Source organism: Hemitrygon akajei, chromosome 8, assembly GCF_048418815.1.
Source record: "Hemitrygon akajei chromosome 8, sHemAka1.3, whole genome shotgun sequence".
NCBI lineage: Eukaryota > Metazoa > Chordata > Chondrichthyes > Myliobatiformes > Dasyatidae > Hemitrygon > Hemitrygon akajei.
The window spans coordinates 129804622-129830850 of NC_133131.1; the positions used below are offsets into that span (position 1 = coordinate 129804622).

General features: G+C 40.3%; 1 protein-coding gene across 1 annotated transcript in view; it reads left to right on the forward strand.

Moving 5' to 3' along the window:
- Positions 1-25858, forward strand: part of malrd1 (MAM and LDL receptor class A domain containing 1) — a 359618-nt gene extending 333760 nt beyond the window's left edge. The window contains exons 36-40 of the mRNA XM_073055307.1: positions 2324-2409; positions 2492-2585; positions 14570-14648; positions 25101-25166; positions 25398-25858. Coding sequence (XP_072911408.1) covers positions 2324-2409; positions 2492-2585; positions 14570-14648; positions 25101-25166; positions 25398-25517 — 445 coding nt within the window. The 3' untranslated portion in view covers positions 25518-25858. The remainder of the gene's footprint in view (positions 1-2323; positions 2410-2491; positions 2586-14569; positions 14649-25100; positions 25167-25397) is intronic.
- The last annotated feature ends 371 nt before the right edge of the window (positions 25859-26229 follow it).

The window sequence follows — 26229 nt, forward strand, 5'->3', positions numbered from 1 at the left end:
AGCAGATGTCTGTCACTGTCCATTTCAATTCTCCTTTGTTCTAACAACGTTTAATAAAATGATCATGAAGCATCAGGTTTTATACCTCTTTCATGACTTCTGAAAGAACATTGAATGAAAACATCAGAATCCAACAGTCAGGCTTGGAGAGAGTGAAGAACTTAAGGAAGTGGTTTAGGAATGAGGCCGTCGAGATATCGGATTGCTTCAGTCCTGCCACTAGCCTTGGCATGCGCTCCTGAAGCATGCTAATATTGTATCATTTACTATGTTTGTAATGTGGGTCTCACACATTTCCTATACAACTGTGATATCATGTACAAGCTCCTATACTGAATGCCCTGACTCAAGGATCAGCAAGTCAAATTTGCAATCTGGACCATGCCGCCCTTTCCCCCATCTCCACTGCCCTTTTTTGGTTGAGCATGCTGGTGCCCTAGAACAGAGAAGGAAGGACACCATTGTTCAGAGTAATATGGTCAGAGAGTGTGGAAACAAGACAGCTGGCTCATCTCAACCATACTGACCATGGTGCCTACCACAGTAGTCCCATGTGCCTGAATTTGGCCCATATCACTTTATAAATCTCTTATCCATGTATTTATCCAATTGTCTTTGAATATTGTTATGGTACCTGCCTCAACCACTTACTCTGGCAGTTCATTCCTTATATGCACCTCTCTCTAAATGAAGAAGTTGCCCTCTGGCACCTGTTAAACCTTTCACCTCTCACCTTAAATTTACGCTCTCTAGTTTTAAGTTCACCTTCTCTGGGGATAAAAAGACCATATCCATGATCCTCATTAGTTCATACACCTCCGTAAAGTTATTCCTCAATTTCCTAAATTACAAGATATAAAATACTAGCCAACTTAAACTATTTCTATAACTCAGGCCCTCGGGTCATGGCAGCATGCTCAAAAATCTTCTCTGTACTATCTCCAATTTATCGATACCTTTCCTATACCAGGATGACCAAAACTGAATACTGCACTCCTGGGGGTCTCACACATTCCCTGTACAACTGTGATATCATGTACAAGCTCCTATACTGAATGCCCTGACTCAAGGATCAGCAAGTCAAATACCTTTTCATGCTTTCAGTGAACTATGTACCTGTACCCCGAGGTCATTCTATTCCACAACACTTCTCAGACCATTCACTGGATAAGTACTGCCCTGTTTTGACTTCCCAACATCATCTCATGAGGTGTTTTCAGATGTTGAGCTGTAATAGCTGGTAATGTGTGGTTTACAGCACTGCCAAGTATATTAGGTTTTATTTGAACTCTTAAACATTAACTATAAATTTCAGTTGGTAGGAGTACACACCGGGTGATTGAAGATTACCAATGATCATAGCCATTCATATGCAGCCACTAAGCTTCTCAAAACATGACATCCAGCCTTCAGGATACGATCCTCTTGGAATTCATGTTTTTTTCATGTAGCTACTGCCTTCTGATATCTTTTCTGGAGTGCTTCCAAAATTACAGTGAAAAACAGGAGTGGTGCCTTGCATCCACAATATTCTCTGTGCAATATCTGAAAATCTTTAAACCTGCTTTTTCTTATGTCCCTTCCTTCTTCAGTTGTCCTGGTCCAACTGTCAACTTCTTTAATCACAACCACATTCCTGGTAAGAGATGCACTCTAGCTTTAAGCTGGTTAGATTTCACTGGGGCTAGGCACTTGTGATGTTAGCCCATCGGCCAGCTATCCTCATCAACCCCCAGTGAAGAGACTGAACTATAGCAACACACTGATTGTTATAATTAGTGAAAACAACATGCTGTCTGCGAGACGTCAATTACTCTCTGTCATTTCATTCTGTTGACTATTGACTTTAACATCCATGTATCTACCACTAATTCTTGAAGCTTGTTGCCGCCCTTTGAGTTTACTAGTTGAGTGGCTCTGGAATGTAAAGTGATCGATGAGTTACTGCCCTGCAAAGCTCTGTTTCCTTTGATGTTCTGAGCTTTTTGCAGACCTACTATTCAACCTTTCACAAACTCTCATTATATCAGACTCTTTCATTACAACTTTGTCTGAGCATTATATTTTCCCAAAAGGTGCATCAAACTCATATGTAAAGGAGGGTGCAGGGGTTAATGTCTCTTCTGTATTTTAGCTGGACAGCATTAAAGGCATAGAATGTGACCTAATGGCTCAAAGGTGATTAGAAAATACATCTTCTGTGACAAGGCTATTTACAAAAGTAGAATGCATTTTATTGTGAGATCCTTAATCATTTCTTTCCCTTTCCCCCCACCACCAACCACACCCAACCCCGTCACCACACCCTCTGCCTGCTTCACAGGTGTACAAGTCAGTGGAAAGGAAATCGATGCCATATTTTGGTCAACACAGCAGGAACTCTCAGTCCTGATCTAGCAGCAAATAATGGTAAAGAAATGATACCAATCTTAACTAACTGCACTGTACAGCCTCACACTATTACTAATGTTGTTTTCCTTTTCCTATCCAGACTCACTGTGGGCAGGACTGGGCACTGGCTTGGGTTTGTTTGTGCTCACTCTACTAATTGTTTCAATCATAATCGCTAAAAGAAAAGCAAGCAAGTATGTAATACTGAATACATTTTATTGATTTTTTTTACATTCTTGAGCATGTTGGTCATCTTAGATGTGAACTAATGAAATATACAAGCTTAAAATATTTTCATAAGAACCATGCATTTGTGAACCAAACTCTTCTATTTTATTCCACCAAGTATCATTTAGTCTGGTGATTCTGTAAAAATCATGAATAAAGCATTCCAGAAGATGAAGTTCAGTGAAAAGTCTCACATTAGCATGACAGAGCTATGCTGTCACAATAACACCAAAGAAAAACTTGGCATCCTTCCTAGTCAGTTAGCAAAAAGTGGTCGTATGGATTTTGATGTGGGCAGGTGTGAAATCATGCAGTTCAGTAAAAGGAATCTGAATGAAGAAAGACTGCAGGTGAGCAAACAGATGTCTAGGTATTCTTTTGCATGAATTACAAACAGTTACAGTAAGTGTTAGGAAGGCCAAGTCATTGTAAGGGGATTGGAGTTCAGAAATGAGCAAGTATTATTACATTGTATGGGATACTGGTGAGGTTGAAAGGATATACTAGGATTGGCTGCAGTCCAAACAATACTCCCTTGGCTAATTCCTGAGACTAGAGGGTTATCTTGAGTAGCAAAATAAAATAGATCTATATTGTTTGAAGTTTAGAAAGATGAGAACTCTCCCCCACAGAGAGCATTGGAGCATAAATCATTGCAGGTATTTAAACAGAGATGGATTGTTTTTTAAATCAGGAGATTGAGGGCTATGTGGGGAAACTAGCACAGGAGGATGAGACTGTTCATATTGAATGGAGGGCAGGCATAAGGGGTGGTTAGCCTGCTCCTACCCTTAGACTCATGTTCTTATAACAGAACGCTTGAAGACCTTATGATGATAAGACAAACTCATTCGTAAGGCCAGTGATGTTGTGGGGGTGGAACTGGACTCTCTGACGGTGGTGTCTGAAAAGAGGATGTTGTCCAAGTTGCATGCCATCTTGGACAATGTCTCCCATCCACTCCATAATGTACTGGTTAGGCACAGGAGTACATTCAGCCAGAGACTCATTCCACCGAGATGCAACACTGAGTGTCATAGGAAGTCATTCCTACCTGTGGCCATCAAACTTTACAACTCCTCCCTCGGAGTGTCAGACACCCTGAGCCAATAGGCTGGTCCTGGACTTATTTCCACATGGCATTATTTGCTTATTATTATTTAATTAATTATGGTTTTATATTGCTGTATTTCTACACTATGCTTGGTTGGTGTGACTGTAACGAACCCCAATTTCCCTCGAGATCAATAAAGTATGTTTGTCTGTTTGTCTGTCATAGAAGCAGAATTAGGAGATTTGGCCTACCGATTCTGCTCCACCATTCAATCATGGCTGATCCTTTTTTCCCCTCCTCAGTTCCACTCCCCAGCCTTCTCTCCATAACCTTTGATGCCATGTCCAATCAAGAACCTATCAAGCTCTATTGTAAATACACACAATGATCTGACCTCCAAGGATGCCTCTGGTAATAAATTCCACAAATTCACCAAGAAATTTCTTCATTTTAAATGGACGCTCCTCTATCCTAAGGCTGTGCCCTCTTGTCCTAGACTCCCCCACCTTGGGAAATATCCTTTCCACATCTACTCTGTCTAGCTTTCAAAGCATTCAAAGCTATTAGTCCAGTCAAGCAGCTAACTAGTACGAAAAAGTTATTTGTTGTTGTTCAGTCAAGTCTGACCATAGGATTTTCATGGCAAGATATGGAAGTAGATTGCCAGGCCTTTCTTCCACACAGACACTGCTGCTACCTGGGCTGGGACCCAGCTGGGTTTGAACTCAGGACCATCTGCTTTGAAGTACAGTGCTGATGCCACTACACCACCAGCCAGCCCATGCTATTATAGACTTCAATATTGACTGAGACATTCAGTGTGATTTCTATTTTCTAGAACAGACAAATGTTGGCAAATGTTGCTGTGAAGAGTGACTTGGATATGGATGGTAGTGGGTGGAAAAAGGAAAAGCAGTAATAAAAAAAGAGGTTATTATAAATAACGAGAAATAAGTACACAAACCAAAGCTTATCAAAAACATTATTCTAAGATAAATGGAGCAGAGGATTAAACATTTAACCAGTTCCTAAAAACACAGAATAACTGTACAGATAATCAAAAAAAAATTAAGGACCAGTTTTAATTATAAACCACTAATTACAAACATCAATGTTCTGTTTAGCAAATAGAATGAATAGGAAGTAACTACACCAGTCATGAAGCATAACTGACAGGAACATACAGTCCCCTGAGCCTGCTCAGCCATTCAACAAGACCATAGCTGATATGATTTTAGCCTCAGCTCTCCTTTCCTGCCTGATCCACAAAGCTTCGAGTTCACCACAGTCCAATAATCTATTGAATTCCCTAATTTTATTGGCTCAGTGTCCATAACTCCCTGGACTTAAGAATTCTAAAGATCCCTGACACTTGAAAAAAGAATCCAGTTCATTTCTGTCTCAAGTGGTCCTTTTTTGATTCTCAGTCTAAAGCTCCTGGTTGCCTTCTATCAGAATATTCTGTGTATCAGTGAGATCACCTCTCATTATGTTCAATCTTCCTCATGAGACATCTCCATCCCCCAGCACGTCACTATCCCAGAAATCATTTACTGAACCTCATTGACCTGCTTTTGAACATGGTGGTAAAACTGTTGAACGTGCTAAAGAGATTAAATGAGGTCTGTCCAGACGAATGTGGTACACCTGTGGGAATGACCTGCAAAATCAGGATAAATGAGTTAAATCAGCAATGTTATCAATATGACTATATCAGCAAGAAAATTGTTACTTTCACCCATGATGGTACTTCAAAGCTCTGTATAGATGCAGCAAGATTCACTTATTTTTGCAATTATACCCCTTCGATAATGAATTTATTAGAGTTTGTAGAGTACATGGCCCACAGGAAACGTCAACTGTTCTATTGCCGCCTTGATTACTACAGGATATTGTACAAGGACATCCCCATCTCTCTGAACGCATCCTTTTGCTCATTTACTTAACCTGCACAATCCCACTGTAGAAATTTTTATGTCTTTCTTACGACTTCCGCCTGTCTTTTGTTCAGATTACACTCAAACCTGTCATCTGAATCTTTTATCCCAACTCTGATTTCTGACTGTTAACCCTTTCCCCATGAGTAAATTACACTAATCCCATAAACCATTAAATTGTGGCTTAGGTCCTAAATGAATACTTTACTTCAGTATTCACAAGTGAAAAGGAACTTGATCAGGGTGAGGTTGAAATAGAACAGATCTGTGTGTTGGACAATGTGGAGATTAAGGAAGAAGTGTTGGATCAAGATTGTTAAGTCCCCAGGGCCGGATGTGATATACCCCAGGTTGCTGTGGGAAGTGAGAGAAGAGATCACTGGAGCAGTAGCTATGATCTTTGAATCCTCTTTGGCTGCAGGAGAGGTGCCGGAGGATTGAAGAATGGCAAATGTAGTTTTCCTGTTTAAAAAAGGGAATAGCGAGAATCCTGGGAACTATAGACCAGGTGAGTCTTACATTGGTGGTCTGCAAACTATTGGAAAGGATTCTTAAGGATAGGATCTACGAGCATTTGGAGAAGTGCAGTCTAGTCAAGGATAGTCAACATGGCTTTGTGAAGGGAAGGTCGTGCCTCACGAGCCTAATTGAGTTTTTTGAAGAGGTAACAAAAGGAATTGAGACTCATCCAGAAAGTCATGAGGCATGGGATCAGTGGAACCTTGGCTGTTTAGATAAAAAATTGGCAGAGGAAGAAAGCAGAGGGTAGTAGTGGAAGGAAAGTATTCTGCCTGGAGGTCAGTGACTAGTGGAATGCCTCAAGGATCTGTCCTGGGACCCCTGCTCTTTGTGAGTTTTATAAATGACCTGGATAAAGAGGTGGAAGGATGGGTGATTAAGTTTGCGGATGACACGAAGATTAGAGGAGTTGTGAATGGAGCTGTAGGTTGTCGAAGGTTATAAGAGGATATAGACAGGATGCAGAGTTGGACAGAAAAGTGGCAGATGGAGTTCAATCTGGATAAGTGTGAGGTGATGCATTTTGGAAGGACAAACCAGAGGGCTGAGTACAGGACTAATGGTCGGTTACTTAAGAGTGTGGATGAACAAAGGGACCTTGGGGTTCAAATCCATACATCCCTCAAGGTCGCTGCACAGGTTGATAGGATAGTTAAGAAGGCCTATGGGATGCTAGGCTTCATTAACAGGGGGAGTGATTTCAAGAGAAGAGAGGTCATGTTGCAACTCTACAAATCTCTGGTGAAACCACACTTAGGGTACTGTGTTCAGTTCTTGTCACCTCATTTTAGGAAGGATGTGGAAGCTATGGAGAGGGTGCAGAGGAGATTTACCAGGATGTTGCCTGGATTGGAAAACAAGTCTTATGAGGTAAGGTTAGCAGAGCTGGGTCTTCTGTCTTTGGAGCATAGAAGGATGAGAGGGGACTTGATAGAGGTCTACAAGATTATGAGAGGCATAGATAGGGTGGATAGCCAGTACTTGTTTCCCAGGGCATGAATAGCAAACACCAGACAGCATGTGTACAAAGTTAAGAGAGGGAAGTTTAGGGGAGACATCAGGGGTAAGTTTTTTACACAGAGGGTTGTGGGTGCCTGGAATGACTTGCCAGGGATGGTGGTGGAGGCTAAAACATTAGGGGTATTTAAGAACCTCTTGGACAGGCACATGGATGAAAGAAAAATAGAGGGTTATGGGGTAGTGTGGGTTTAGTACTTTTTTTTAAGGAATATAAGGGTTGGCACAACATTGAGGGCTGAAAGGCCTGTGCTGCGCTGTATTATTCCAGTGTCTAGTGTCTAGTGGCAGGTAAGTGATATGATAATTGGCAAGAACCCTTATATTTTAGAACACATGTTTATGTGACAACTGATCCAAAAACTTATTGGAAATCCAAATGCATTATATTTACTGGCTCCACTGATTACATCCCCAAAATCTTTATTACGTTAAACACGATTTCTCTTTTATTTTAAAGAAGCTGTGTTGTATTTGCTGCCATCTTTCTACTGAGACTTTTCAAAAGCCAGGGAGGTCTGAAATCTCACTGTAACCGATGTATTAACTATCTCTCACATAAGCATGCATCCTACACGTTCAGAGCTTTTATCAGCTTTCAATCCTATTGAAGTAGCTAGTACTATTTTTATGATATTAATTGTTTTTAGTTCTTCACGCTTTGTTACTCCTTGGCTGCCTATTATTTTCAATACTGTTTTAGCATCCTTCATTTAAAATCAGATGCAAAACGTTGCATAACTTCTTTGCTGTTTCCTTATACTGTACTCCATTTTAATTTTTTATTAATTAATTATTTTTCATTATTAATTTGCATCAGGGAAAAAGTAATATCTACAGGTATGACTAACAAAAATCTGCAGATGGGCCAGGAGTGGAAAACAAAAATATATTAGGGATAATTTCTTAGGAGTACCAAGAAGCAGCAATGCTTGTGAGCAAGAAAATTTTAAAAAGATTAAGATCTCTTTATATTTGATGTGTTACCACATCAGCTTCTACAAATACATAAATTAAAAACAAAGTTACCAATTGTAAGGCTGGAAGCCCAAGAGGAAAAGATCAGAAGTTATTGGAAGATAAGTGGAAATTACTTCTGTCATTGTAAAAGGATTACTATGGTTGAGGTCAATTGCAAACTGAGTGAAATTACTCAATTGTTTAAAATTAATGTAAATAAATAGGAAGTAAAGAATTATTTAAGTGAATAGACACACAGTCTGCACATTAGTGTGATAAAGTACATCCAAGGGTCAAGGGGGTTGGTAAAGTAGATGTGTGATGAAGGAGTGGAAAATGAATATAAAAAGAAAGATAATCTGGATAACTATAAGGAATTTAGTTTAACATCTGTGACAGAGATTGGATTCTTTAATTAAAGACAAAATTGTTAGTTATCTGAATGGAAAGAAAATAATTAGAAGCAGTCAACAATGATTTTGGAATTGAAGATCATGCTTGGCAAACTTAAATTAGATATTTCTTTACAGTACAATGGATGGGAGAATGCATCAGATGTGATACACACTGGATGTTCAAAATGCCTTTGTCAACATATTGCACTGGGTGTTATAGAGAAGATTAATGAGTATCAGGAAAATGACAACAAGCTTCCACAAAAGCTGGTTGCAATCAAAGAAGTGCCACGTAGGAATTTAGGGCAGCTTCTCAGAATGTTTGAGAGAAAATATGTGAGCAACTGGCTATCTGATTGTGCATTCTCTCTCGGTGTCCATAGACTATTGCACCATTGTCTTCCCAGGTTGTTAACAAGTCATCAAGATCAGTCCCTAATGCCTTTCCGCGTGAGATTGCAAAATTATCTTCCGCATCTCAGGCATCTTTAGGGGTATTCACCGAACCATTCAGGGTCAATAGATAAATTGGTTTATCATCATTGCACATGTATATGGAGGTCAGTAAAAACAGGGAATGAATTCTTGTGGGTTATCAGCACCATCTGTGCATATTGCATACAATGAAAGGGAACAGTCTTCTAGTTGCCAAATGACAACTACAAAGGAATTGAATTGAATTGACTTTATTACTTACAGCCTTCAAATACATGAGGAGTAAAAATCTTTATGTTACATCTCCGTCTAAATGTGCAATGTGCAATTATCATAATTTATAATAAAAATTATGTGCAACAGGATAGTCAGTATAACATAGAAATACAGTTGCATTAGCATGAATGAATCAGTCTGATGACCTGGTGGAAGAAGCTATTCCAGACCTGTTGGTCCTGGCTTTTATGCTGCGGTACTGTTTCCCTGATGGTAACAGCTGGAATAGTTAGTGGTTGGGGTGACATGGGCCTCCAATGATCCTTCTGGCCCTTTTTACACACCTGTCTTTGTAAATGTCCTGAATAGTGGGAGGTTCACATCTACAGATACACTGGGCTGTCCACACCACTCTCTGCAGAGTCCTGCGATTGAGGGAAGTACAATTCCCATACCAGGCAGTGATGCCGCCAGTCAGGATGCTCTCAATTGTGGCCCTGTAGAAAGTTCTTAGAATTTGGGAGCCCATCGAAAACTTCTTCAACCGTCTGAGGTGGAAGAGGTGCTGTTGTGTAAAGTTGCAACATAACATCCCACCTCTTATATTCTATGACCCAGACTATGAAGGCAAGCATACCAAATTCTTCACCATTCTTTACTATATGTTCGGCAGTTTCAGAGAACCATAGTCTTGGACCTCCATATTTCTCCATTCATCAACTCCTCTCGGTGCTCTCCCATTCGAATATACAAGGATCGAGGTTGTCCTAAAATAATGCACAACCCTAAACGGGCCACAGTTCAGCTCACCATTTTACAGGAAAGAAGTATTGCAGTGGAGAGAATCACATGGAGGGTCTCTCAAGAATGTTGTCAGACATGGAAAATGTTAGCTATGAGGGGAATTGGTTTGACTGGGCTTGCTTTCTTTGGAACAGAGCTGAGAGAGACTTAACAGAGGTATATAAAATTAAGAAGGACCCAGACAGAGTAAACAACATGAACTACTTACAAAATAATACAGGACAATAGGAACAAAACTTGGCCACAGGTTTCCCACAATCTTCAATTCAATGAACATTTAAAATTTTATCTCCTCCTTTTCAAATCCCCTAATTAATCTAACTTAGAATTCCAAATATTTACCGTCCACACAGGAGAAGAAGCTACCACACACTTTAATTTTAAATGATCACCGCCTTATCTTACAACTATGACCCCTCATTTGAGACTATCACCAGTAACACCTCAACATCCACCTTGTCTTGCCCCCTTTGTATCTTATATGGTTCAATATGATCAACCTTTGTTCTAAATTCTGTAGAATATAGACCTAATCTCTTTAACTGCTTGTAATAGGACAATCAACTTGTCTCAACAGTTAGCCTAGTGAATCTCTTTTTGACTGCCTCCAGGGATCATGTGCTCTACTTTGACCAGTACAGAGTTTATGGTCAACTGAGTATTATAAATTTCCTTTGATCAATACAGGTTTCCCCCGCTATCCGAAGGTAGAGCGTTCCTATGAAACCGTTAGTAAGCCGAAATGTCATAAAGAGACAAAGCAATTACCATTAATTTATATGGGAAAAATTTTTGATCATTTCCAGACCCAAAAAATAACCTACCAAATTATACCAAATCAAACTTAAAACCTAAAATAACACAAACATATAGTAAAAGCAGGAATGACATGATAAATATACAGCCTATATAAAGTAGAAATATTGTATGTACAGTGTAGTTTCACTTATCAGAATTGGAAAGACAGCGAGTCAAAATCAATTTGGAGAAAATAAATCGGCACGTACACGCATGTGCCCATACACACCTACGCACGTACACATATGTGCACACAACTGCCTGCACAAGGCTTCATGGTCATGGTAGTCTTTATTGGGGTAAACACACGTATAAAGCAGGCATCTTTTTGAAAAAGCAAAAATCCTCTTTGGTTAGCAAAAACAGATATTAATGTAGGTCTTTCATAACAGCGAGCTGTCGTAAAGCGAACGTTCAAAAAATGGGAGCCAACTGTATATCTTACAGTAACATACAGCAATATTAAGAATTATTTATTTAATTCCAGTACAAAGTGTTAATATGAATGTTTAATAGTCCATGACCTCTGTCCTTCTGCCAATATGTATTCTCATCATCAATGTTCTTCCATCCAATCATGAATCAAGCTCCACTGTCACCATCTTATTCCCATCTCCATTCAAACAGATTCAATACTCCGGCTCCACCATGGACTCTCACTTTGAATTCTTATTTTGCTCTACCCCATCAAATCAAGGTCTATCTATCCTTACTTTCCCACATTCCCTGGCCCTCTGCTGACAAACCATTGCCCACTCCTTCAAATCATCTCAGCTAAGTTCTTTGCACAAATACGGCCCACCCACATGATGATTTAAGCAGCACTCAGAAGGTCAGATACCATCTGTGGGAAAAGTAACAGCATTGGCATTTCAGGATAAAGAATTGAACCACAGAAGAATTTCTAGGCTAAACATCCCATCATGAGCCCACTTAGCCAAGATGTAAACAAATCTGCTGTTAGGCCTATCTCACTTTCCTTCAACAAACACCTACTCAGCAGCCAAAAATCTGTTTAATATTCTGCCATTGATATTTGATGATCTCAGTCTATAAATGGCCCTTTAATCAACAATACCACTTCTGAAGTATAATTACCTTATTACATATTCAATGAATTTGTGACTTCTGAAGCTTTAGGTAATCACCAGAGCATTGTCACTGCTTTGTGAAATGCATCTGGTGAGAGGGAGGGAGGGGAAGAGCTCTTCTCATTTATGATCCATTAAATGGCATGATGGATTCTCTAAGAAAGACAGAAACCAGCTCTTGAAAATATAAATAGGAGTATTGATGGGATAAATAGTACTCAGCATATAGCAGCGCGTGGCTGATTTACAAGTTGCACAACATGTTGCGAATCTTTCTGTAATTAATTTTCATGACAAAACAACCCAAATTTAAATACAAGTTGCACAAGTAGAATACCAATTGGATCTCACATCCATACCAGATCCATTCAGGTCATGATCCAGTCCATTATAGCACATCATAACTTAGGTTTTATGAGTTCTCTGACAGGCATTCAGAGAATAAAAGGGGACAGCTCATTAATAATAAAGAATAAAAGTTGCTGAACTAGAAATCCTGCCAAAGCCACAGTAGCTATCAATATTTGTGGAACTGTGCAGGATCATTTGATTCAGTTGATCAGATGAAGTCATATAAAATGTAAATAGACTGGTATTTCTGATTAACTACTTTATTCCTTACTGAGGCTTCTTGCAGTTTGTAGGGTTGTTTTGGACTGTTTGAACTGTTCACATTGGGGAAATTTTTTGTTGGCATTTTTGACTTGAGAGTGACTCAAACATTTCAAAGGAAACACAGCTGTGTTTCTTCTAATATTCCTATCAACTGTTCGCTTTCCAAACAAACAAAACATCCATACCCAAGGGTGGACTCACCATGTGCAAGATGAAATTAAACCCAAGCTGATGGGTCATTTCCGACAATAGGCATTCTAATTTTCAACATGTAAAACTGGATACATTTCTTCACAAAATTTTCCATGTCTTTTCATTATTCATCATAAAATTTACATTCTTTTATCTCAGAACACATTTTTTATTTATTTTCTTTTGCAAGTTAGTTAATTCATGATTTTTCTTCTCCTGTAATTATTCTCCAGAATAGAACTGATCAGCACTTTTACAGAACTTAGATTAAACAGTTTATTTATACCATGGGAACAATGTTCACTTTACATTTTACTCTCAATATGCACATGATAGGATTTCCCTTTAAATAATAATTTTTTTCTGATTCTCATATCCGTTGCATGTTGACATCACTGATGATGCTGCCATTCTTGTAGTTATGTAGTAACGAAATGTGAATATTTTTGTGCTTTAGCCCAACACAATCTGATGGATTTGGGTGCCTACAGAGTTCTTACAAAAAAATGGAAGAGATCTTTACTTTATTGACTTGGTCGACATAAACCCTACATCAAGGGTGAGGGTGAAGAGACGAGATAGCCGATATAAACAAGAGAGAGGGAATAGTGAGACAGGAACCAGTGGACCAAGGACGGATGAAGGACAATTGACAGACCAAGCCAGGTAGGGGAGAGGGAGGGGTAGAGTTGGAAATCAGAACCAGGTGGAAGCAGATGGAGCGAGGTTGCATGGAGAAAGTGGAGATAGCTGGAAGGGTGATAAACATTAACACATAGACTATCAGTGCTCAAATTAGAAGGGCATTGATAATGTGAACTATTAAGGGAAAGGTAAATGGCAGATGGAACTAGAGCCAAATGTGGAAAGGGAGAGATTGTGATTAAAGTTTGTGGATAGTAGGTCAATTAAACTGAGAAAGAGGGGAGAACAAAGATGGATGATGGGAGATAAAGAGAGCTATGGAGTAGCAGGTAAAAATGGGAAGACTCAAAGATGATGGGAAAGAAGGAGATGGCTGGGGCTGGAGGAAACACACTGGAGATGAGGGTTTACTTCAATGGGAAATTTCAAAGTTCATACCATTGATTTCCTCTGGCATATTATTTATTGCTCCAGGTTCCAACCCTGCAGTCTTTTGTCTCTCAAGTATGCTCAATTAGTTTACCTCTCATTCCATCATTATCAATTTAGAACGTTGTCTGGCAGTAGGTGAGCTGATAATCATCTCATTACAACACTCAAAAGCATACACATTTACACACACAGGGATCCAGATGTACATCTTTAAGGTTTTTCAGGATTCCTACAAGTTCAAAAGCATTTTAGATTCTAAGTGCTTAATTAGCAAACATATTAGTTGATTGATAGTCTACAAAATCAATATTACTTCTGTAATGATGATTCCCAAATGATTTAATGATACAGTGATGGAACATGTCAAATTATCTGGTTGAAAATATATTTCATTTCTTTTCATAAGTGTGAAGCTTATGCATCTAGAAAAGAAGTGGATGTTTTCTTTACCTTGGAATGCATTTACCTACTTGTGACAATTTCTTAAGGCAGACAATAATGATATAGGCTAATAAACAATGTATTTCTCATTTCATATACAATAAACAATTTATTTTTTGGAAAACCCAGCAATTTTTTTATTAAGTAAGTATTTTAAAATAGAGATGTACAAATGAAACTCCATTGATTAGCAATATATTTTCTGGATTATACATTGTATATAATATATTCACTTAAAGCATACCAAGATTTAGGGCAGGGGTTCCCAACCTGGGGTCCATGGACCTTTTTGTTAATGGTAAGGGTCCATGGCATGAAAAAGGTTGAGAACCCCTGATTTAGGGTATAATAATATTGAACATTATCATTCCTAACTGATTGATTTTTTTTTTATTAAAGGATACCAGCATCAACAACCAAATGTATTTCAATATCCAATATTCTATATGGTGATCACAGTGCAAATGTGTCAGCAGAGGTGGGTATCAGTTCATGAGAGCTCTTTCATCCATTTTATTCAGCTAATAAAATTGTAGCTTTTTTTCTGTAAGACTTTACAACTCCTCCCTCGGAGTGTCAGACACCCTGAGCCAATAGGCTGGTCCTGGACTTATTTCCACTTGGCATAATTTACTTACTATTATTTAATTATTTATGGTTTTACATTGCTATATTTCTATACTATTCTTGGTTGGTGCGACTGTAACAAAACCCAATTTCCCTCAGGATCAAATTCACAGATGACACAACTTTAATTGGCCTTATTTCTAGCAGTAATGACACAGCCTACAGAGGAGATACAATGGTGCCAAGATAATGACCTCTCTCTCAATGTCCAAGAAACAAAAGGGCTGACTGTGGATTACAGGAGGAATGCAGACAGGCTCAACCCGATCAACATCAATGGGTTTGCAAACCCATTGAGAGGGTGAGTAGTTCCAAGTTCCTTGGTGAAAACATCACCAATGATCTCACCTGGGCTGTACACACTGGCTTTGTGGCAAAAAAAGCCACAACAGCCTCCTTCCATCTCAGGTGACTGAAGAAGTTTTGCATGGGCCCCCGAATCCTCAAGACAATCTACAGGGGCACCATTTAGAGCACACTGACTGGCTGTATCACCACCTTGATTGCTGGGCACTGCAGAGAGTGGTACGGACAGCCCAGTGCATCTGTGGATGTGAACTTCCCTCCATTGAGGACATTTGTATCAGCAGGTGCAGAAAGAAGGTCTGGAAGATCATCAGGGACACCAGTCACCCCAAACATAAGCCGTTTCAGCTGCTTCTGTCTGGCAAACAATACCGCAGCATTAAAGCCAGGACCAACAGGCTATGGGACAGCTTCTTTCTACAAGCCATTATTAGACTTTTAAATTCACATGTCTGCACATTGCAATGGAGTCATAACGCAAAGATTTTTACTCCTTCCCATTGAGGGATGGACGTAAGATTTAAATAAATTGTACTTCTACTTCTTTAGATGGTAGCTCCCTTTTATAAGAAGGCTATTCAGAAAAAGATGTAGGCAACAATTCCTTGTTTACAATCCAATGGATTTTCAGAAATGGCTGTTTTATATAGTACCTTTAATGTAGTAAATAGTCCCACAGGAACTCAATCAAATTACCCCAGAGGCATATAGAGTCACAGAGTCATAGAGCACTACAGCACCTAATCAGGTTCTTTGGCCCACTTGGTCCAAAGCAAACTGTTATTCTGCCTTGTCCCATCAACACACACCAAAGAATATTAGGACAAACTACCTAAAACTTCTTTTTACAAGGCACTTCCAGGAGGAAAAAAAGCTGGTTTAATGAAAAAATTCCAAATATGACTGGGCGGAGGTGAGAGGACAGTACAAAGAGTGGCCTCAACAGAACTAGTTCTGTGATATCTCTACTGCCCTCACACTGCTTTGTGTACAAAGCCAGTCAGGGAGTTAAACTCTTTCTCAAAAACCACCTGAGCTGCAAGCTTTCTTCGGGGTTTTGAATGAGAAAACTTTATGGAAAGATATTGCTGTTTCAAGGGCAAATAAAGTGTGGATGGAGATGGATGTCTTTCTATCGTGTGTGCTACAAGTTCAAATCAGAATTAACCCACACAGGAAATGATGTAAAAACAGCTTATAAACAGGAAGTGATGTTTGTATAAAATACACTGCGTACAACGTGAACAGCTCCTCCTCGAGATAGAACATTCCCTGCCTGACATCCATGATGTTGAATTTACCTACTGAAACTAAAAGTCAAGTGATCAGTCTTGGAGACTAGTCTTGAAGCAGTTTACTGCAAAGTCTTAGACAATAATAGACAATAGACAGTAGATGCAGGAGTAGGCCATTCGGCCCTTCTAGCCAGCACCGCCATTCACTGTGATCATGGCTGATCATACACAATCAGTACCCCGTTCCTGCCCTCTCCCCATATCCCTTGACCCCACTATCTATAAGAGCTCTATCTAACTCTCTCTTGAATGCATCCAGAGACTTGGCTTCCACTGCCTTCTGGGGCAGAGCATTCCACATATCCACCACTCTCCGGGTGAAAAAGTTTTTCCGCATCTCTGTTCTAAATGGCCTACCCCTTATTCTTAAACTGTGGCCTCTAGTTCTGGACTCACCCATCAGCGGGAACATGCTTCCTGCCTCCAGTGTGTCCAATCCCTTAATAATCTTATATGTTTCAATCAGATTCCCTCTCATCCTTCTAAATTCCAGTGTATTCAAGCCCAGTCACTCCAATCTTTCAACATATGACAGTCCCGCCATTCTGGGAATTAACCTTGTGAACCTACGCTGCACTCCCTCAATAGCAAAAATGTCCTTCCTCAAATTTGGAGACCAAAACTGCACACAATACTCCAGGTGGGGTCTCACCAGGGCCCTGTACAGCTGCAGAAGGACCTCTTTACTCCTATACTCAATTCCTCTTGTTATAAAAGCCAGCATGCCATTAGCTTTCTTCACTGCCTGCTGTACCTGCATGCTTGCTTTCATTGACTGATGTACAAGAACACCTAGATCTCATTGTGCTTCCCCTTTTCCTAACTTGACTCCATTTAGGTAGTAATCTGCCTTCCTGTTCTTGCCACCAATGTGGATAACCTCACATTTATCCACATTAAACTGCATCTGCCATACATTTGCCCACTCACCCAACCTGTCCAACTCACCCTGCATTCTCATAACATCCTCCTGACATTTCACATTCTCTTTAATCATTCTCACTTCAAAAGTGTTTTCCTTGATTCCATGCTTGCTCGAGGTAATGTCTGATGAACAGACCGATGACACAGTGCTCAAACAGAACGATGATTGGGTGAGGTACCTCTTAAGTTAGCTGTGCTCTCTTAATATGTCTTCCAATTCACTGTGGACCATCCTCCCCCAAAAGTCAAGAAAGCTACAGAGTTCACTCAGGTTACTTTGGATTGGAAGAGGTTCCTGCTTTGCGACATACTACACTTCCTTTGCATACACCTGTCTTTGTACAAGAAGAAGGATTCTAACCTTTGTCCAATTCAGTTGCTCTGCTCTGAGAGGGTGTTTACAAATGTGCCAACCACTGCAAAGGCTGTCTTTGGCTAGTCCTATAATTTTCGCTTTCATATAACTCTTGGTAAGATGGCACACATGTAGAGGCAGCAACCTCTTGGGGGCAACTAAAGGTGCTTTTATCCTTAGTCAAATGTGTTTTTTTTATTGTAAGTCTATATGTAATGGAGTTCAGTAACTACAAGTACTACAGGTCTACCACACCAGTGAGCTGCTTGTTGTTTGGAGTAGCCAGCTGGCAGTTCAGAGAAAGAGAGGCCAGCCATCGGCCCATGGAAGGAGAGTCAGGTTGCCGGGGCACGTGAGGAACCAAAATGGGTTCAGAGGGGCTGACCTGGGTGCAGGGTGTACTGCTGCCTGCTGCTTGAAGGCACTGGAGTTGCTACACAAAAGTGGTTGCAGAGAAGTTGTGAATGACTGTCTTGAACATTTCTTCTGCGATCACAAGACCCTTTTGGACACTGATTGCCACAGGCCTGTTTCCCTTGCTTGTGCAGAGACAGGAGGCAAGGCAGCATTGTCGCCTCTGTCGTAGCAAGAACTATGCCTCAAGCTGCAGTCCGGGTGAGGAGAAGATGCCTGAGGCGGTGTAGTGTGGCATCCGTGCTCGGTTGGGAGTAGCCTCTCCCATTCATGCTGTGTTGGATCGGTGGAATTATAGGCTGGACTGCTGGCAAACATCAGTTTGCATGACTTCTTGCTCAGGATTTTGGACTAAAAATGTGTTTTCTTGCATGTCTATGTTCTTTCTTTCTCTTTCATTATTTTGAATGTGTGTGTATGTTTTTGCACCTTGGCCCCAGAGGTACGCTGTCTCATTTGGATGCATCCATTTATGGTTTGAATGATAATTAATTAAACTTGATTTGATCTGATAGATACTACTCTCACAGGATCTGAAATGACTTTGGTGCCTACTGTCCAAGACATTAGTCTTAAATGATCTGTCAGTGTCCTGATGAGCACCATCAAGGCAAACTTCACCCACTATGACCCAACCTAAGTCCAGTTGTTGGGCAGAAGGTGCACTGTGCCGACCGTTGCACTCTTCACGTCCCTTATGTGCACAGGTGGTGTTTCTGCCAAGCAACAGGAAAACCTCAGCAGCAGAGCTAAATGGGGAGCAATCTTGTCAGCTCTGTCCTTATGGTGTGAACAACCGTGTGCAGCCTCAGAAGCTGGGATTTCATCCCTGTTGTTGCAATTAGTGAGAGTTGGCAGAGGCAAGCAGACCTGCCCTCGTATTGAGACCCGACAAATCCACCAGTTCTGCTTCTGGTAGCTTCTGATATTCCAGAACATGTCTTTAGAATATATGGAGAAGTAGCTACTTCTGATGGATACTCAATTGGCTCCCCACTCTGCTCAGCTGTTGGTGTGCTGGAACCAGTTGCCCAAGGTGCTGCTCCTGAATTTACAGCTGTACCTGGGTCTAATTCTTCTGAAGTGTCAATAGACCCTTGGCTCAGTTTCCTGGAGACCACCGTGTGTCCATCTGTGTTCTGTAATATATTGTGACTGCTTCTCCATTTCTCCTTGCTACTCTCCCCAGATTCTCCACCACTCTCCAGATGACTGTCTTGTCCATATTTGGACTGACTCTGCCTCCGTCTTCTCTGGCCAGACTCAGTATGTCAATTGAGCTAGTGTCTGATGGTGATTTGTCATTACAGCCTAGTGCAGTAAATGAGAACTGTACAGTTGGTTCTGCAGCAGCTTCTGTTAAAGGTGAGCCATCAATGCTCTTGGTGCACTGTTCGGCCCTTTTGTGCTCTTATTAAGTGGTGAACACCCATGTTTTTCCAGGTTGGTGCCCTTGGCACCTCTCACTTTTTACCTTAAATGAGGATTCATCTTTCTCTGGGTTTGAATCCGAAGCTGAGGATGCAATTTCAGGACATGGATTGGGTGGAAATTCGATGTGAAGCCTGACAGGAAGCTGGTTCCCATCTTGGTGTGCTGCTTTGATTTTTATTTGAGGGCTCTCGCCAGTGGTAATTTCTTCAGTCACCTTCTTAGGGAGAAGACCACCACTGTCTAAATCAGCTGTTTCTTCATACACATACTCAATGTAACCTCTCCTCAAATCTCCTCCATGTCTACGTGAGATTGCTCTATCCGTGCTTCGGCTTCATGCTTAGCATACATTGCCCTCATTCTTGCCACCTCGGTTCTGGCACATGTTTGAGCTGCAGCCATGCGAATCATGGTTTTGCTTGAGAGTCACGAAGACATGATCAGTGTGCTGTATTCTGAGCTGGATGCCAGGGCTTGGTAATTGACGCGTTCAGATGCACCTCCAGTACGTGGGCGATGCCTTTGAAGACTATTTATCTTTTCACTCTGCTACCCTCAGCTCACATTGCATAGAAAGCTAGGAAGGGAGTTAAACACCTTCTCAAATATCATCCAAGCCGGAAGCTTTCTTCAAGGTTTTTAAATGAGAAAACTTTGTGAAAAGATATTGTTGTTTCAAGGGCAAATAAAGAGTGAATGGAGATAGATGTCTTTCTACCATGTGTGCTTCAAGTTGAAATCCAAATTAACTCCTGCTGGAAACAGTGTAAAAAAAAGAGCTTATGATCAGGAAGTGATGTTTGTACAAAACTTACTGCATGCAAAACAAGCAGCACCTCCAGAGGCAGAACCATATCAAAATTATGCATCAAGTGGTTGGAAGCTCTGCAATCCCAAACTCCATTATTTTTAATTACGTCACGTGATGATATAGAATTTCTGGCTCTCCTGGCTTTTCTGCAATTGTATGTGCTAAATTCCACTTCATAGATTTCATCTTTTTAAATTTCCCCAGCATTGATTAGCATCTCCCTAGAGCGAGGGGTTTAGATTGGGTGGAGTTTGTTAGGTGTGTTCAGGGAGATTTATAGATAATATATAGATAAACCTATAAGAGGAGAAGCTGTAGTTGATTTGGTATTGGGAAATTAACCTGGTCAGGTGTCAGGTCTCTCAGTGGGAGAGCATTTTGGAGATAGTGATCACAATTCTATCTCCTTTACACAAGCATTGTAGAGGGATAGGAACAGACAAGTTAGGAAAGCATTTAATTGGAGTAAGGGGAAATATGAAGCTATCAGGCAGGAACTAGGAAGCATAAATTGGGAAAAGATGTTCACAGGGAAATGTATGAAAGAAATGTGGCAAATGTTCAGGGGATATTTGTGTGGCATTCTGCATAGGTATGTTCCAATGAGACAGGAAAAGGATGGTAGGGTACAGGAACTGTGGTGTGCAAAGACTGTTGAAAATCTAGTCAAGAAGAAAAGAAAAGCTCATGAAAGGATCAAAAAATAGGTAATGATAGAGATCTAGAAAATTATAAGGCTAGCAGGAAGGAGATTAAGAATGAAATTAGGAGACCCAGAAGGACCCATGAGAAAGCTTTGGCAAGCAGGATTAAGGAAAATCCCAAGGAATTCTGCAATATGTGATGATCAAGATGATAAGATGTGAGAGAATAGGACCAATCAAGTGTGACAGTGGAAAAGTGTGTATGGAACCGGAGGAGGTAGCGGAGGTACTTAATGAATACTTAGCTTTAGTATTCGCTATGGAAAAGGACCTTGGCAATTATAGGGATGACTTACTGTAGGACTGAGAAGCTTGAGCATATAGACATTAAGAAAGAGGATATGCTGGAGCTTTTGCAAAGCATCAAGTTGGATAGGTCACTGGGACTAGATAAGAAGTACCCCAGGCTACTGAAGGAGGTGAGGGAGGAGATTGCTGAGCCTCTAAGGATGATCTTTGCATCATCAATGAGGATGGTAGGGGTTCCAGAGGATTGGAAGGTTACATATATTGTTCCCTTATTCACGAAAAGGAGTAGAGATAGCCCAGGAAATTATAGGCCAGTGTGTCTTACCTCAGTGGTTGATAAGTTGATGGAGAAGATCCTGAGAGGCAGGATTTATGAACATTTGAAAAGGAATAATATGATTAGGAATAGTCAGCATGGCTTTGTCAAAGGCAGGTTGTGCCTTACAAGCCTGATTAAATTTTTTGAGGACGTGACTAAACACATTGATGAAGGAAGAGCAGTAGATGTAGTGTATATGGATCTCAGCAAGGCATTTGATGAGGTACCCCATTGCAAGGCTTATTAAGAATGTAAGGTGGCATGGGATCCAAGGGGATATTGCTTTGTGGATCCAGAACCGGCTTGCCCACAGTAGGCAAAGAGTGGTTGTAGATGGGTTATATTCTGCATGGAGGTCGATGACCAGTGATGTGTCTCAGGGATCTGTTGTGGGAACACTTCTCCATGATTTTTATAAATGACCTGGATGAGGAAGTGGAGGGATGGGTTAGTAAGTTTGCTGATGACACAAAGGTTGGGGGTTTGTGGATAGTGTGGAGAGCAGTGGGTCATTGATAGGATGCAAAACTGGGCTGAGAAGTGGCAGATGGTGTTCAACACAGTTAAGTGTGAGGTGTTCATTTGGTAGGTCAAATATGATGGCAGAATATAGTATTAATGGTAAGACTCTTGGCAGTGTGGAGGATCAGAGGGATCTTGTGGTCTGAGTCCATAGGACACTCAAAGCTGCTGTGCAGGTTGTCACTGTGGTTAAGAAGGCAGATGGTGTATTGGCCTTCATTAACCGTGGGATTGACTTTAAGAGCCAAGAGGTAATATTACAGCTTTGTTGGACCCTGGTCAGAGCCCATTTGGAGTACTGTGCTCAGTTCTGGTCATCTCACTACAGGAAGGATGTGGAAACTACAGAAAGGGTGCAGAGGAGATTTACAAAGATGTTCCCTGGATTGGTGGGCATGCCTTATGAGAATAGGTTGAGTGAACTTGGCCTTTTCTCCTTGGAGTGACAGAGAATGAGAGGTGACCTGATAGAGGTGTATAAGATGATGAGAGGCATTGATCGTGTGGATAGTCAGAGGCTTTTTCCCAGGGATAAAATGACTAACACGAGAGAGCACAGTTTTAAGGTGCTTGGAAGTAAGTGCAGAGGAGATGTCAGGGGTAAGTTTTTTACGCAGAGTGCTGAGTTTGTAGAATGGGCTGCTGATGACAATGGTGGAGATGGATACAATAGGGTCCTTTAAGAGATTCCTGGATAGTATGGAGCTTAGAAAAATAGAAGCTATGGGTAACCCTCGGTAATTTCTAAAGTAAGTGTCATTCCTGCCTGTGGCCATCAAACTTTACAACTCCTCCCTCAGAGTGTCAGACACCCTGAGCCAATAGGCTGGTCCTGGACTTATTTCCATCTGGCATAATTTGCTTACTGTTATTTAATTATTTATGGTTTTATATTGCTATATTTCTACACTATTCTTGGTTGGTGCGACTATAACGAAACCTAGTTTCCCTTGGGATTAATAAAGTGTGTCTGTCTATGTCTGGCACAGCATAGCGGGCCAAAGGGCCTGTATTGTGCTTTAGGTTTTTCTGTGTTCCTACCTTAAAGGAGTTACCTGTTTTGTTAATATCTGTGTTAATTGACAGTGTGAGTAGTGGTTGCAGATAGACATTTAAACCAAAGACAATTTTACATTTTGATCCTGCTTCACAATATCAGTCTTAGTACTTCAGCAGTGCAATTCACCTTCTAATTATCTCAATTGAACTCAGTATATAAAGTAAGCAATGATTTTCAGTGGGAAGTTCTGCTGAATGAATTGCACTTCATAGTGAATGGTTGCTGAGGTGAATACTGGAGCACTTTTCGATATCACTACAGAAATTGAGCAGCATAGTGGATTTACTCTTACAGTTACTATCTCGTAGCTCAAGTGACCCTAAACCGGAGTGCTGTCACAGTGGAGTGCCCTCGTTCTCCCTGTGACCAAGTGAGTTTTCCACAGGTGCTTGAGTTTCCTTCCACATGCCGAAGATATGTGGACTAGTAGGTTCATTGGTGTCTTTAAATTGTCCATAGTTTGTAGCAGAGTGGTGGAATCTGAGGGGAATTGATGGGAATGTGATGGACATGAGAAATGAAATTAGTTTTGTTGGGTACTTGTTGGTCAGTGGGCTGAAGAGTCTGCCTCTGGGCTCCAAGACTATGATTTGCTGTAGGTTTGGTTTTAATCTTTGAATCAGAGCTCTCAGGATTGAAACTTTTGTTTCCTTCTGATTTGTGTTTCTGGAATTCCACAAGTCATCTCTACTGTGACCCTACTTGAGAGAAAAATAGATCAGTTCGGCTTCACACACAAAATGCTGGAGGAACTCAGCAGGCCAGGCAACATCTATGCAAAAGAGTACAGTCAATGTTTCAGGCCAAGTCCCTTCATCAGGCCTGAAGTGTTGACTGTACTCTTTTCCATAGATGCTCCTGGCCTGTAAAGTTCCTCCAGCATTTTGTGTGTGTTGCTTGGATTTCCAGCATCTGCAGATTTTCTCTTGTGATTAGTTTAGCTTTCTACTTCATATTATCATCTTTGCCCGAGAGTCTTCAACAACAAGATAGCTGTTTGTTACAGCTTCATCCATGTCCATTCAGCAGGTGACATTCTGGAGGTTTCCATATTTACAAAGGTCACGTCAAATTACTGTATGTGATTTAATTAATCACATCTATGGCAGCTGAAAAAAGAGGTAACCAGTTGTCTAATCCACTTCTCAAACAATGGCTTACTGCCTTGTACAGTACAGCATATTGAGTGTTTATCTGCATACTTTGTAAATGCAAAGATAGTTTCTACCACTATTTCTGGAATTTGTTCCAGAATCCTATCACGTACAGTTAGGAATTAAGTATGCTTGCCTTCCCGCCAACCTATTTATGGCTGCACACCATTGTTGGGATCTCATGGTAGTGGAATCAGTCAGCAACTTGAAGATCTGTCCAGCAGATGTCCATGCTTTCAGTAGGGAGAAAATCAAAACAAATGGTCCCTGAAGTTAAAACATACGATGTGAATATCACTGACTGTATTGAGACAATAAAAAGACTATCTATTCATCCTTCCATTTAAGTTAAACCTACAGGATACAGACAACCTGAATTAAAACTGGTAGAATACCTGTAGCAACATACACAAAGTGCTGGAGGAACTCAGCAGGTCAGGTAGCATCTATGGAAATGAATAAACAATCAACGTTTCAGGATAAGACTGTTCATCAGGACCAGGAATCCCAACCCCCCCACCAAAAAAAAAGTCATGGTTATAGCTTGTTAATTCAAAGACAAATGTTTCTTTTTGTGTGTCTGGCATCCAGGGAGTTGCTCAGTTTTCATCAATAAAAATGTAATTAGTCAATATTCGATGGCGTTTGTTTTCCTGACAGTTCCCTGTGTGAACTTGTCCGGAGTGATAGCGTGATTGTGCCAAGGTACTGTGCTTTATTTTTTTTTATATAAATGTTACTGTTCTTTATTTTCAGTTTACAATGGAGGACACTTTGACAAGTTCAGCTATCAGTGTTTACCCCTGGCAAATGCCATGCAAGGTATGATTACAGCCAGAAAAAATATAGCTCTACCCAGTCATGATAAATAAACTTTATGCTTATAAGGATCAATAATAATGTTTAATATTATTGTTAGGTAGCCTGCTCTGAAAAACAGATAACATGAAATTCTCTGTAGCTGACTAGAAATATCTCAAGTGAACAGTAGCTCGTGGAGGAAAAGATTACATATCTTAGGAATAACAATTTTTTTTTGTTCATTTTGAACAGGTGTTCTCCAGGGTATCAAACAAACTCACTTCCTTTTCCAATCCTTTGTATGATGGTAAATTGGAGAACTGGAAGCCAGCAGAAGAAACTCCTGGAAATTTGAATTACAGAAATACTTAAAAAGGATAAATTTACTTCAAACATTATTAGTTAAAGCAGAGATGTTTCCTGAATAATTCTTACTACAATGACATAAAGTGATTGACTTGCTGATAACGAAGAACCGTCTATTTTATTGAATGTCAACATTGCTTAAAGATCTGTAAACCTTTACAAACTTTTCTATTTGAAATCACTAAATAGAGAAATAATGTTTTGTGCCCATATGTACAGCAGACACTCTTGATTAATTATAGTGAAGTTAAAGACCTCCCTTGATGATCATAAATTGAATTGATATCATGTTTAATGTGAGCAAGAAGGGCAGTGTGCTGTGGTATATACAGAATACCACATTAAGATGGAACTAGAGTAACATAAAACTGTCAAAAGGCTCACTTCTGAAAAATTATTTGGATAAGTGTATTCAAGCAGAAGCTGATTGGATAACATTCCTGCAAAATCAGCATAGTTCTATAATGGATAGCAATGTGTCAGATCACATTGTCATTTAAACTGTCCCATTGATGCATCAACAGCTTCTTGGCATTAACTTTATGTTTTTGTACATCTTTAACATTCCCATCTCAGCTTACTTACCTTTCCATCATAGCACCTGTATTCACCATTAGCAATATTCTTACATTCTCAATCTTTTACTGAAACATGCCTCCTTTCTTTATCTACACCTCCTCTGCTCTCTTTTTACCGAAGCTTGTGTTGCGTACTCATA